This window comes from Sapajus apella, unplaced genomic scaffold (genome assembly GCF_009761245.1).
Source record: "Sapajus apella isolate SASKATOON/1434 unplaced genomic scaffold, GSC_monkey_1.0 scaffold8, whole genome shotgun sequence".
Taxonomy (NCBI): domain Eukaryota; kingdom Metazoa; phylum Chordata; class Mammalia; order Primates; family Cebidae; genus Sapajus; species Sapajus apella.
The window spans coordinates 32908056-32920846 of NW_022436948.1; the positions used below are offsets into that span (position 1 = coordinate 32908056).

At 35.1% G+C, this 12791-nt stretch overlaps 1 protein-coding gene across 7 annotated transcripts in view; it reads right to left on the reverse strand.

Annotated features, from left to right (window-relative positions):
• ROBO1 (roundabout guidance receptor 1) overlaps positions 1–12791 on the reverse strand; it is a 1106753-nt gene that overhangs the window by 774079 nt on the left and 319883 nt on the right. Inside the window, exon 1 of one of the 7 annotated variants that reach the window (XM_032276639.1) lies at positions 6627–7658. The exons of the other annotated variants lie outside the window; for them this stretch is intronic. Within the exon in view, the coding sequence (XP_032132530.1) occupies positions 6627–6735 (109 nt within the window). The 5' untranslated portion in view covers positions 6736–7658. Of the gene's footprint in view, positions 1–6626; positions 7659–12791 lie in introns of those variants that run through there. 7 annotated transcript variants of the gene reach the window in all.

Sequence of the window (12791 nt, forward strand, 5' to 3'; positions counted from 1 at the left end):
TTCAGTGACAACTATATGTTATGACATGCAGTTCTGCTCTTTTATCTGCAAGGATGCACATTATGCTTTCTCTGATAGGGCCCAATCACCTTTTGGCTGCTCACTGACAAATCCTATCAACTTGCCATGTTCCCCAGTTGTCTGTATTGCACTGAGAGCTTCAGGCTGTGATTTAGTGTATCTTGGTTACTAATCCTTGCCTGGAGGTAATTATTTACTTTTTATTTTACTTCGTCGTGAATCTATTGAATTTTGGTATTGACCCCCTTATTTGATCAACATTGCCAGAAAGTTTTCTCACTGGCTAAAAAAGAGATGAGAAATAATGAAGACAATTTCTTTTGTAACTTTATATTCTGGATCAAACCCATATACTATTTTAACTTAGTGGATGTAATGTTTCTTTGCAAAAGATAGTTCTAAAAAATACATAAAATGTGATAGGTTGGGGAAGGGAGAAATAGACAAAGAATAAAAGATGAAAGATGAAACAAATTGTTTTTAATAAAAAATTTATAAGCCAACAATTGGCTCCTAGATTTTGAAAATTAGTACTATTAAAGAAGAAGAAAAATATTAACTATTAACTATTTCTCCAATTTTGTGTTTCATTTTGTGGTATTAGATTCTTGTGGAATTTTGCAGTGTATGATAGTGCTAATAAAATGGCAAAATGAAACACAAAATTGGAGAAATAGTTAGTAGTTATTTTTTTAATCTATAAAAATTTATTTCAAATTATTTCAGGACATCTCTGAAGAAACTTTCCTGAATAATCCTTATATTTCAAAAATTTTTGCAAGAAACACTTGACCTTTGGCCCATCAGAGCAGAAAAGAAAGGAGGAGACAGTTAGAAATAACCATAGAGGGCTCGATTGAGAATGTTGAGATGTGAGGAAAAAAGAAATAAGAAAAGAAAAAAGAGACTTCAAGCCTGGGTGTGTAGTGGAATCCAATCTCAAAAAGAAAAAAAAAATAACCAGACATGGTGGTACACGCCTGTTGTCCCATAGTCCCAGATACTAAGGAGGCTGAGGTGACATCTCTTAAGCCTGGAGGTCAGTGCTACAGTGAGCTGTGGTAGTGCCATTGCACTTCAGCCTGAGTGACAGAGATTCTAAAAAAGAAGATTCTCAAAAAAAGGCTAATAATAAAAAAACATCAAAACAACAAAAAAATGCATCCTGGCATAGTTATGGAGCGATTTCTTTCCCCCCAAAGATAGAAGTTTTGTCTGTCTTATAGGGAATAGATGCAGATTGTATGTGTGTGTGCGTGTGTGTGTGTGTGTGTGTGTGTGTTTGGGGGGTGTTGGTAGTGGGCTACATAAATGAATGGGACAGCTTAAACATAACTTTCAGCCACTGAAAGTTATTCCTGGAAAGATGTATGTTAAGTTTGCAAGTTCAAAGGCAAGAATATACTTCACATTTGGAGCATTTACATACAGGTCCTGAGAATTTCCTGATTAGAGTTTTGTTAATGTAATCAATTCTTTTTCCTTTATTTATATATAATTTTTTTTTCTTTCCACATAGTTTTAAAGAATTTTGTCTTCCAATCTGATAGGGAAGTAGAAACATGGAATTACCAATACATTTCTTTTCTTTTTTTTTTTTATTTTTTGAGACTGAGTCTCACTCTGTCACCCATGATAGAGTACAGTGGCAGAATCCTGGCTCGCCTCCACCTCCACCTCCCAGGTTCAAGCGATTCTTCTGCCTTAGCCTCCCGAGTAGCAGGGATTACAGGCATCTGCTACCACAGCTGGCTAATTCTTTTCATATTTTTAATAGAGACGGGTTTTCACCATGTTAATCAGTCTGGTCTTGAACTCCTGATCTCAGGTAATCCGCCCGCATTGGCCTCCCAAAGTGCTGGATGACAGGCCTGAGCCAGCACACCCAGCCACCAACACATTTCTTAAAATTTGACATTACAGAATAGAAAAGACTTTGTGGATGTTTATACCCCTCATGTAGCCATTCAGAGGTAGTAATAAATGAATGACATACATAAACTCATAGTCTTGGGACCTTGTCTTGTGAAAGGATACTAGAAGCTTTATTTTCCAGTAATACAATCTTGTGCATAATACAATTCTGCCTCTATAAACATTGCAAAAATAATGCATGATAGGAATTTATGACACTTCTTGTGTTAAGCTCCACTTGCATAAACCTGAAGAATAGATACTGCTTCCTCAGTAAAATTATCTTTAAGTCATTATTGCTTATGTTATTTAATTCAGACAATAATTTTCTTTCTGTGTTCTTCCTTGTTTAAACTCTTATTTAACAGGCGTTATTTTAATGGGTATGAGCCATTTTCTTAGTAGATTCCTTTTTCTACTGAGCTCATTTTCTTAGTTTCTAAATGTGTTTGTTTAGAAAATATAGAAGTATTAAAAATTTCTCATTCACAAATATTTTATAAAGTAATCAAGTAAGTAGGTATTGGTTACAATGTCTGATTGATTGTTAAATTATTGTATACTTTAAAAAATGGAGGATGATAAAATAAGCACATTTTACAAACAAAATTAAATAACATAATTTGATGTATAGTGAAATTACTATACGTCTATTAACAATGTTCTCTTCTAAGTCTTATTTTCCTTGCCATATGATTGTGGGGATTCTATAAACTAGACACTTATTTTTTCCTTACAAAATTAGATAAATCTAAAGGTTCAACTTTAAGTTATGTCTATGGTCCAGTCTTTTAATTAGATTAAATGTCTGCCTTAAAAAATTTGTTTATTAAAAAAATTTTGGAGAAGCCTCCAAATAATGCAAAAATAAGCAGAGATTATGTATAATCTCAATACTGAAGGAAAAGACTTCTTTATTTAGTGCCTATTCTTTTTATATATATATATATATAATATTACTTAATCAATGAATATTCATTGAATAAATGTATTTATTTTCAGAATCTTTACTAGCACTGGGGAAAAAACAATAGCAAAATAGACACGTCTTGCCTTCTTGGAGTTTATATTTCATTGGTGCAGAAATAAACATACAAATAAAAATATGACATAAAATTAGATACTGATAACTGCTATAAAAACAGAATTAGAAAATTGAGAGTGATATGGTATGCAGTTCTTTTTAATCTGAGAAGGTCTTTATCAGTTTTTGCCTTTGAATCATACTACATATAAATCTGTACAGCTTGCCTTTTCCCACCAGATGTGTTGTTTAAAGCTGTTTTCCATGCCACTATTTTTTTTTTCCCCATTTATTTATTTTATTGCATTTTACATTTTGGGGTACATGTGAAGAACATGCAAAATTGTTGCATAGGAACACACGTCATGCCACTATTTTTTAAACCTTGCTTGTAATGTTTGAAAATAATTAAGTTTTGTAGGGTCTACTATACTTATCTTTCTATATTTTACATTTATCTTTTTTCAATAAGAAATATTTCAATGGATATCTTTGTACATAAATGTTTTTCAAAGAGTGAAACCATATTCAACCCTTTTATATATTCCAAAATAACTTAATAACTTACTTAAATGATATACCGACTTCTCATATATAATTGGTTTTTTGAAGTGTCCATTTATTCAAGAAAATACACATTGAGATTCTACAATGTGGCAGGCATTCTAGGTTATGTTGAAAATGATACAGAAAGTCTCCTCCATGAGTTTATGATTTTAAGAAACAGGAAAAATTATAAATAGGGGCAAAAAGTTGAATAAGCCTGAGAATAAATTGGTAAGCTCTAGTTATGGAAAACATGTAAGAAAATAAAATATTTGAAGACATTAAAGAGTCTGAAGAACATAAATGTGATCCATTTTGAAGTGGAAAGTTTTCTTTAATGACCAATGAAATATTTTTATGCATTCAGAAGTCCATGAATAGAATATGACCAAAAAGAGATTTATAAAGTCTCTGATATAGGCAGTAAAAAATACATTCCCATAGACTTTCAATGTATACCAAAAGCTATAACTTGATATTCTTTGGAAATTAAAATTTGACTCAGATTTTTTACTTTCACTTTTATTACTGCTATTTTAATTATCTTACACAACTCTCCATTTATTAGGAAATTGAAGATCTCCCTAAATATATGTCACAAATCCCCCCAAAAGAATATCTGATATGTTAAACATGAGCTGTCCTTCATAACTTGCTCATTTTTGGGAATCAATTTATTTGTGTCTCTAGCAAAATTATCTTAGTAGAGAAATTCACAGTCAGTTGCCTCAGCTTTTCTCACTCAGACTCTTCATTACAAAGGTCTGCACCCACGACTCAATTTTGTGTTTCCCGAAGATCTATTTGAATAGGAAAGAGTTGAAGCCCATGAGTTAAGTTTCTGCACTGCCCCCTATTCTGATGTTTCTTTGGCATTGAAGATCACCAGGCAAATCATAATACGGGATATCTTATCGTTCAGTCACCTCTTACGAAGTCAGTTCATTTAAAAACATAAAATTGTATTTCTTAAAGGACAACTGGTTTATCACAATTGCTCTGATTCCTATCATCTCACCTCAGCCTGCAATTTTTTTCCAAGCATTATTTTGAACTTGACAATTCTCAGGCTTGCTATTTGTGGTTTGTTTCTTGTCGTCTAAATACATTTATTTACATCCCACTAGAAGAATGATTTTGGGAGGGCCTACTTGAAAGAGTAATCTCTTGTGTATCCTGAAACTGATTCATTTTGAGTCTTTTAAAAATATGGTCCCAAAGTTTACTGAGAAACTGAGGTATAGGATTTCCCACAGCAGGATTATTCTCTGAGGAAGTTTTGTGCAATAGAAAGAACACTGAATTAGAAGTTAAAAACTTTAATTATAGGACTGTGTCTATAAATTATTAACTGAGTGAATGCTTATGATCAAGTCATTTAACTTTTTAGCATATCAGTTTCCTCATCCTTAAATGGAAATGGTTATGTCCATCCTTGCAATATTGGGATTATTATGGATACGTTTTCATGTACTGGACATAAAAATATAGACTTGTCAGCCAAAATAAGCAAAAAGTTGTAAAAAAATCTTATGCACTACAGTGAGTAGATTCAAGCACAAGATGTGGGATAAATCTAATCAATACTGGACTTTGGAGTATAATGAATTCCTTCCTCAGTACTCTCTAAGGGGGACAAAGGTTTGGACTTTTTGGTAAAAAAAAAAAAACAATCAAAACAAAACAAAACAACATTGAGTCAACCCGTATGTCCAGAGAAAATAAGGTCAGTAAGACCAATCATTTATTATTTCATAATGGTATAAATATCAGTCCTATAGACATGCCTGGTCGAAATCAAAACCAGAAAAAAAAAAAACTAAAAAAAAAAAAAAAAAAGAAACAAAGAAGGAAGGAAGGAGAGAGAGAGAGAGAGAGAGAGAGAGAGAGAGAGAGGGGTGAGATAAAGATAGAGCAAAAAGGGGCTAAAGGCCCAGTAATAATTTGGTACTGGGAAATTTGGTTGGAAGAAGAGCAAGTTAAATCTCTATCTGTTCCAGATTGTATTCCTTGCAGACCCTATTGATCTCTCCACCACAGCTTTCCAACTTCCCCTCAAATTAGTAAAGCAGGACACTAAATGACTCAAACAAAAGTCATAAAATTAGCAACTAGTTTCAAGGTTATTTTGAATCTTCTTATTTTATTGGAGGAATTTCCAGTAATATAAACTTAAAGGTATGCCTTTTTTGAACATTCAGTGACATTTTAAAAGAAGCATTCCCTATCTCCAACTGATTCCTTGGTCCATTTCTATTTCTCTTTTTTGAAGATATATATAGTTATAGGACTTCTGAAGTTCTAAAGTTCTAAGCTTAACACACACACCCACACACACACACACACGCGCGCACACACACACACACACACACACACACTTCCACCTGTGGTGTCCTAACTGCAGAAAAGACATTGACTATTCTTGCCAGTTAGTTCAGAAGCAGGCAAACATCAAATCCGCAGTCCTTTCCTGTAACACATGAGATATATTTAGCCCTAAAGACTAAAATGATAGCTTACTGTATTTCTTTTACACACAGGCATATTTAATGATCAAATTGTAGGGTTCTTGCATTTCCATACAGTGAATAAACAAGTTAGTGACTCTAGACAGTAATATATTTATCAATCACCAATTATAAAATATCAACTTTTAAGTTATTGCAATCAGAGTCCCTGTAATATTTGCCGTTTTGAATGTATTTTCTTGTTACCCTCAGAACAAAATGCTAAGATGCAAGCAATTTTATTACATATCTACCATTTGAATATCAACACATTTTAGCAACATATTTAAACTTCATGTCAAATTAAACACGTTAACCTTTGAATCTCTCTGCTCAAAGTCTTTAAAAGTCCCAGGAATTATAAGAGTTAACTAGAAAAAGCCTAACTAAACCCTTGCAGTAACGTCCAGAACAATATTGCAGATGTGTGGAGCTTAGAGAATGTGGAGCCCATTTATTTTGCATACACATTTAATATGCAAAATTATTTTTAAGTTCTAAAGCAACCTCTTGGAAATGCTAAGTACTGCAAAGCTACACAGACCCTGATGCATTCCTAAACATAATGAAGAAAGAAAAAAATGCACCAAGAGTTAAAAACCCTGGTTACTCACGATTCTTTTCACCTTTCCACCTTGACCCAGCTTTCGTTCTGTCCAAGACACCCACAGGAGAAGTTATCTCAGCCATAGAGAGCAGCAGCATCAGTAACAGCACAGCCATGCCAGGTAAAAATAACCTATGTTGAGAGTTCTGTCACAGACGAACCTGAAGGCTCTTACTGGGAATAGAAACCTGGAGCCAATCCTGTCATTTTATTCAGCAGAAATGCTAAGATGCTCTTTTTCTCATAAATTTTTAAAAAGCAGGTATATTCTCATCAAGGCTTCTATTTGAATTATGCAGACAATGTTAAAAAAAATTAGGAGAGATGTAATACCTTCCTTTACATATAAGCACAAATGTCAGGAGGGATAAGCTGACAGTTTTCTCTGGTCTTTGTGCAGCTACCAGTTCCTAACCTGCTCATGCCATCTCTCACTTCTTCCATGTTTGTCAACATTTCTCATAACATGATAATAAGGAAAAGCTGTGATTTCAGCATTTTCCCATCTATCCATTCTGTAGCACAGATTATAGTACTTGACAAAACTGAATATTTAATTTTGGCACTGCAAACACACCTCACTTCATTTCAAACAGAGGTGGTTGTTATGGAAAGAAAAAAACAGACTTGTTCACAGAGCTCTAAAATTTAGAGAAAGGATTAGATGTATAAACATCTGCTGCTAAGACATGATAAAAATACTTCTGGAAAAGGGAGTGGTAAACAATCATCTTTCTTACTTAGCTTGTATTGTGGGATTTCTGCATTCAGAGAATACTGTATAAAGACAGTATGCCAAAAATACTCCAAATTCATGAAGGAGGCAAAATGTAATGTACATTGCACATTCAAGGATCATCTGCAATGCATCATAAACACTAGCTTGCCTTGTAAATACATGTTGGTATATTCCATCTCTCCTGTTTTCTGGAGAATGATTTTATTGCCTCATGAGCTCAGATTTATTTTTTTTTAGCAAATCAGACTTCTATGTTTTACAATGAAGTCTGTATTGATTATATTAGCTATACTGGAACAACATAAGTTTGCCTTCTGTTTGGGACCAAATTTATTATTTTTTAATAAAATAATGTTTTGCTTCCAAGAACCCCATTATAGAAAAATAATATATATATAATATATATATATATTTCTTTTAACAAGCACATAAAGTTATTTTCAGATATTACTATACACATAATATTCTACAACCTGAGCTATTTCAACAATTAAATAGTTTACATGGCTGCCAAAATATATTTTAAAAACATGTAACTGATAATGTGCTATTTACTGTTAGTTCCCTGTTCTGCAGCAGAGTGAAAATAAAGGTAAAGAGCCAAATAGGTAGCATAAATGATTGAAACAGGCTGGGTATAAGGCAAGAGGAATAGATGGGGATTTTGGCCAGGTGCAGAGAATGCTCTGTGAAAAAAGTAAGCTCAAGAGCCAAATAGGTAACATAAATTAGTGAAACTGGCTCGATATAAGGCAAGGGGGATAGGCGGAATTATGGCCAAGTGCAGAGAAGGCTCTGTGAATGATGGCAGCTGCCAGTGGACTTCAGTTGAATGTTACCATAAGAGTTACAGGTTCAATATTGCTAGATATTTCCATTTCAAGAAGAAGCTAGAATATTCATTTATGATAAGAAATCTCCTAATTTTTAAAGTGAAAGTAACACAATTTCAAACTTCTTAACTGGGCATAAAAGGCAGACCATTCTGAACCTTTTTCCAACCTAATTTTTGCAAATTTTTGATTAAAACTATGCTTTAAATGCTCTGATAGTTTATTAATGGTAAAGATCCATAAATTGAGCTTAATGGGAGAGGCATATATAAAAAATCATTCATCTTCTATGATAAATTCAATGAAAATCCATATACAGTTTCTATGAAAAATAGAAAAGGAGAAAATATCTGACTACCCAAAGTCATCAGGGAAGGCTTTTTATTTTTCTTCATTCTTCCTATGAGCCATAAAACCTAATCTCACCAGGAAACTTTCCATTCTCCAAAATCATGAACTTCCAGGCTGTCAGGTTGTTTTTTTTTTTTTTTTTTAATTTTCTCCTTAAAATACCTTTTCCCCATCTCTACTTTGTATAATCCTAATAATGTATAATAGCTGAAGAGAGGTTTATCTTCTCAGACTTGCCCAGGAGTAATCATTCATTTTTCTCAGGACTTATTCACCAGGAAGTAGAGAACTTCAAACATTACATTAAGATTCTCTCTCTCTCTCTCTCTCTCTCTCTCTCTCTCTCTCTGTGTGTGTGTGTGTGTGTGTGTGTGTGTGTGTGTGTGTCTTCAACATTAGGTATATAACTCATTGTGGGCTACACTTTATTTTCTTTATATTCCTAAATTCAGTAATGATTGCTGTACAAAAAGAAAATTATCAAGTTTGTTGAACTGATGCTACATTTTACTGTTATGAATATTAATTTGAGTTGATACATTTTAAAATTAAAATACGTCGCTTTAAAACACAACCAGGATAATTTATTTCATTCTCTGGGCACATATTTACTTGTATGTTGTCCTTTGTTTTCCTTGGTAATTAGTATTAGAAGATATTATAGATAAGTTTTTTAAAAACCTCATTACATTTATTCCTTTTTAGTTTGAGTCAATCATAATCATCAAATAAAAGCAACACTTTAGTCTGCTATAATCCATGCTACAGTAGTAAAAGCTCAAAGCTTATACTCAATACTAATTTTAGGTCATATGTATTGAGAAATCATAAAGAGAGAGCCATTATAAATATGAGAAGCTGGATCTAGAAACACATTCTTAGACTAGCTTTCAGGTCTGCAATTTTTTTTTAACATAAAGTACTGAAGATTATCAGCAGATAGGTGTAGTCTGATCTAAAATTATGAATTGGTTCAAAGCCAGATATTTGGTATTCACATCCTAAATTGCATATGTCCAGAGCTATTTCAACTTAAAACATTAAGTAGACAAACTGCATTTCTGCACTCTCTCTTCCTTTTGTGAAACTGATCAGTACCATGACGTCACTAACCATATAAATACTTCCTGAGTCAAGGAACTTAACATGAGTAGTCGAAAGCCTATGTAATTCATTAATTCAACAAATGTATTCTGGGCACCTAACATGTGCCAGGCACTAGAACAACTGTGAACAATAGCAGTGAAACAATAGATGTAGTCCCTACCTTCGTGGGGCTGATATTCTAGTGAGTAGAAATTGGCACTATATAGTAACATCTTACTTTTAAACACATACTTTTAAATTGCATCTGTAATAATGTAAAGGTAAGATTTATAGATATCATAACCATGGGACTTAATTTAAAGGTTATTTGAGAAAGTCATGCAGAAGCAGAGAAAGGAAGAATAAATAAGTGCAAATGGAGCAAAAGTGGGAAAAGGAGAACACAGGCGAAGTCAGACAGAAAGCTTATACAAGAATTCTTCAGGCATAAAAGAGCTTGTCACATATTAGGATGAAAGAATAGCTAGAAATATAGGTAGAGACCTTTTCATTTCAGATCCTAGAAACTATGTTCTGAACTTCATTCTGTGGTTTTAAGCAGCAGCAAATTTTGGCATTAAAAGATTACTCCTCTTTCAATAGAGAGAGTAAGTTAGAAAGTGTCAAAGTGGAAGCAGGAAGATCAGTTAGAACACCATCTGATTATTTAAGTGAAAAATGTATACCGGCAATGATAGAAATAAAGAAAAAGAAATGAAAAATGAATGGATTAGAAACATTTTAGGAGGCAGAAGTAATGACATTGACTGGGTGAATTACACATAGAAAGTGACAATAAAGGAGCTTCATGGTTGCAGCTAGGTTTCTGGGATAAACATTTATCTCAGGACAGAAATATTTAAGCATATTTGGAGATCAAGGATTAAAAGAACTTAATGTTCTGTCATTGGTAAATAATTTTCAAAAATGTCACTATCACTTCAGACTAGATAGAGAAGGAATGCTGAAAACTGGATGAGAAAGAGAGCAAATATATACCAACATTAAGAAAAAAACAACAAATCTAGTAAGAATCAGCCTGTTTGTCTAAATTCTCTTATAAGGAATATTCAAATTAACCACAATGGCTACAAAATGGTAAGTGCATTTACAGAAGTAAGAGTTGTTAAACAGAAAACTAGTTAAGGACTACTGTAGCAGTCCAGGCAAGAGATGATAAATGGCTTAGAGTTGTAGTAGAGATGGAGAGAAGTATAGGTATTAAAGAGTTAAGATTGGGCTGGGTGCTGTGTCTCAAGCCCATAGTCCTGGCACTTTGAGGCTGAGGCAAGAGGATAGCTTGAGACCAGGAGTTCAAAACCAGCCTGGACAACATGCAAAACCCTGTCTCTACAAAAAAATTAAAAAAAAAATTATCCAGGTGTGAGAGCCCATGCCTGTAGCCCCAGCTACTAGGGAAGCTAAGGGTGGACGACTGTTTGAACCCCAGGAGTTCAAGGCTGCAGTGAGCCGTGATCTCGCCACTGCACTCCAGCCTGGGTGACAGAGTGAAACCCTGTCAAAAAAGAAGAGAAGAGAAGAGAAAGAGAAAGAGAAAGAGAAAGAAAGAGAAAGAGAGAAACAAAGAAAGAAAGAGAGAGAAAGAAAGAAAGGTAAAATTGATAAAACTGGGTGTTGCTTTGGTTTGAAAATATGCAACTGGAGAGGAAACAAGATGGCCAAATAGACACAACTCTGGTGCACGACACCCAGCGAGAGACACACAGAAATTGAGAGATCTCCTAGCTCCAACAGAGGTACCAGGTGCATTTCAACGGGTCTGGCTGGATGGTGAGCAAAGCCCAGACAGGGCAAACCCAGGCGGGGAGGGGTGCTACTTCATCCAGAAAGTGCATCTGACCCATGAGTCAGAGGTGGCAGACCCCTCTGCCACCCTGGTCCAGGTACAGCACTTCCCCCAAGGCCTCAGCAATCCATAGAACAGGAAATCTTTGCCAGCAAAATGCCAGAAATTACAAGCCCAGAGTTGAATAATAATCCAAGACCGTGTCCCAGACTGTCGTACAGATCTAAGCAAACACATAAGCCTATAAGTCGACTGGGAGAGCCTGCAGACTGACCTAGTGCCTCCTCCCACTGCATGGAGAGAGAGGGAATTGAAAGCCAGAAGACAGACGGAGCAGCTGGGTGGGCCCCTTCCCCATGACTGGAGAGAGAGGGAGCTGAAAGACGGGAGACAGACGGTGTGGCAGGGTGGGTCTCCACCCTCCCCCACAAATCTCAGAGGGCTGAAGCACTAACTCTAGTGGGTTATGCAGCCAGTGCCTCAGTCTGAGCTGAACCCTGAATGATCCAGCTCTGCGGAGGAAAGGTGCAACCCACCAATAAAGAGGCGGGACTAGGCTTCATGTTTTAACAAAAAACACAGGAAGCCTATGCAGCAACAGGATGGTGTTCTTGACCACGCAGTAGCGCCTCCAGGTCAGTGGAAGATGCGGGCCTAAACTCCCAGTGTAAACAAAAATGACGCAGGAAGCTTAACTAGTAACATGAAGGAGTCCCTGAAAATCCAGGAGTGCCTCGACAGGCAGAAAGTGACCTCATCAAGCAGCTCCCTGAGATCACAGCCAGGTAAATACACGAAGACGGGAAAAAAAACAGCACAAAAAAGATGAAACCATCAAAGGCCAGAACACCTCTTCTCCTTCAAGGAAGGGATCACAACTCCTCAACAACATAGGAACACAGAATGACTGAGAAAGCACGACAAATTGACAGAAACAGGCTTCAGAAGGTGGATAATAACAAATTTCTGAGCTAAAGGAACACATTATAACCCAATGCAAAGAAACTAAAAACCTTGAAAAACCATTAGGCAAAATGCTAACTAAAATAACCAGCTTAGAGAAGAACATAAACGACTTGATGAAGTTGAAAAACACAGCACAAGAACTATGTGAAGTAAACACAAGTTTTAATAGCCAAATCAATCAAGCAGAAGAAAGGATATCAGAGATTGAAGAACAACTCAATGAAATAAAAAGAGAAGGCAAGACAAGAGAAAAAAAGAGTGAAAAGAAATGAACATAGCCTCCAAGAAATATGGGACTATGTGAAACGACCTAATATACGCTTGATAGATGTACCTGAATATGACAGAGAGAATGATTCCAAGCTGGAAAACATACTCCAGGATATTATC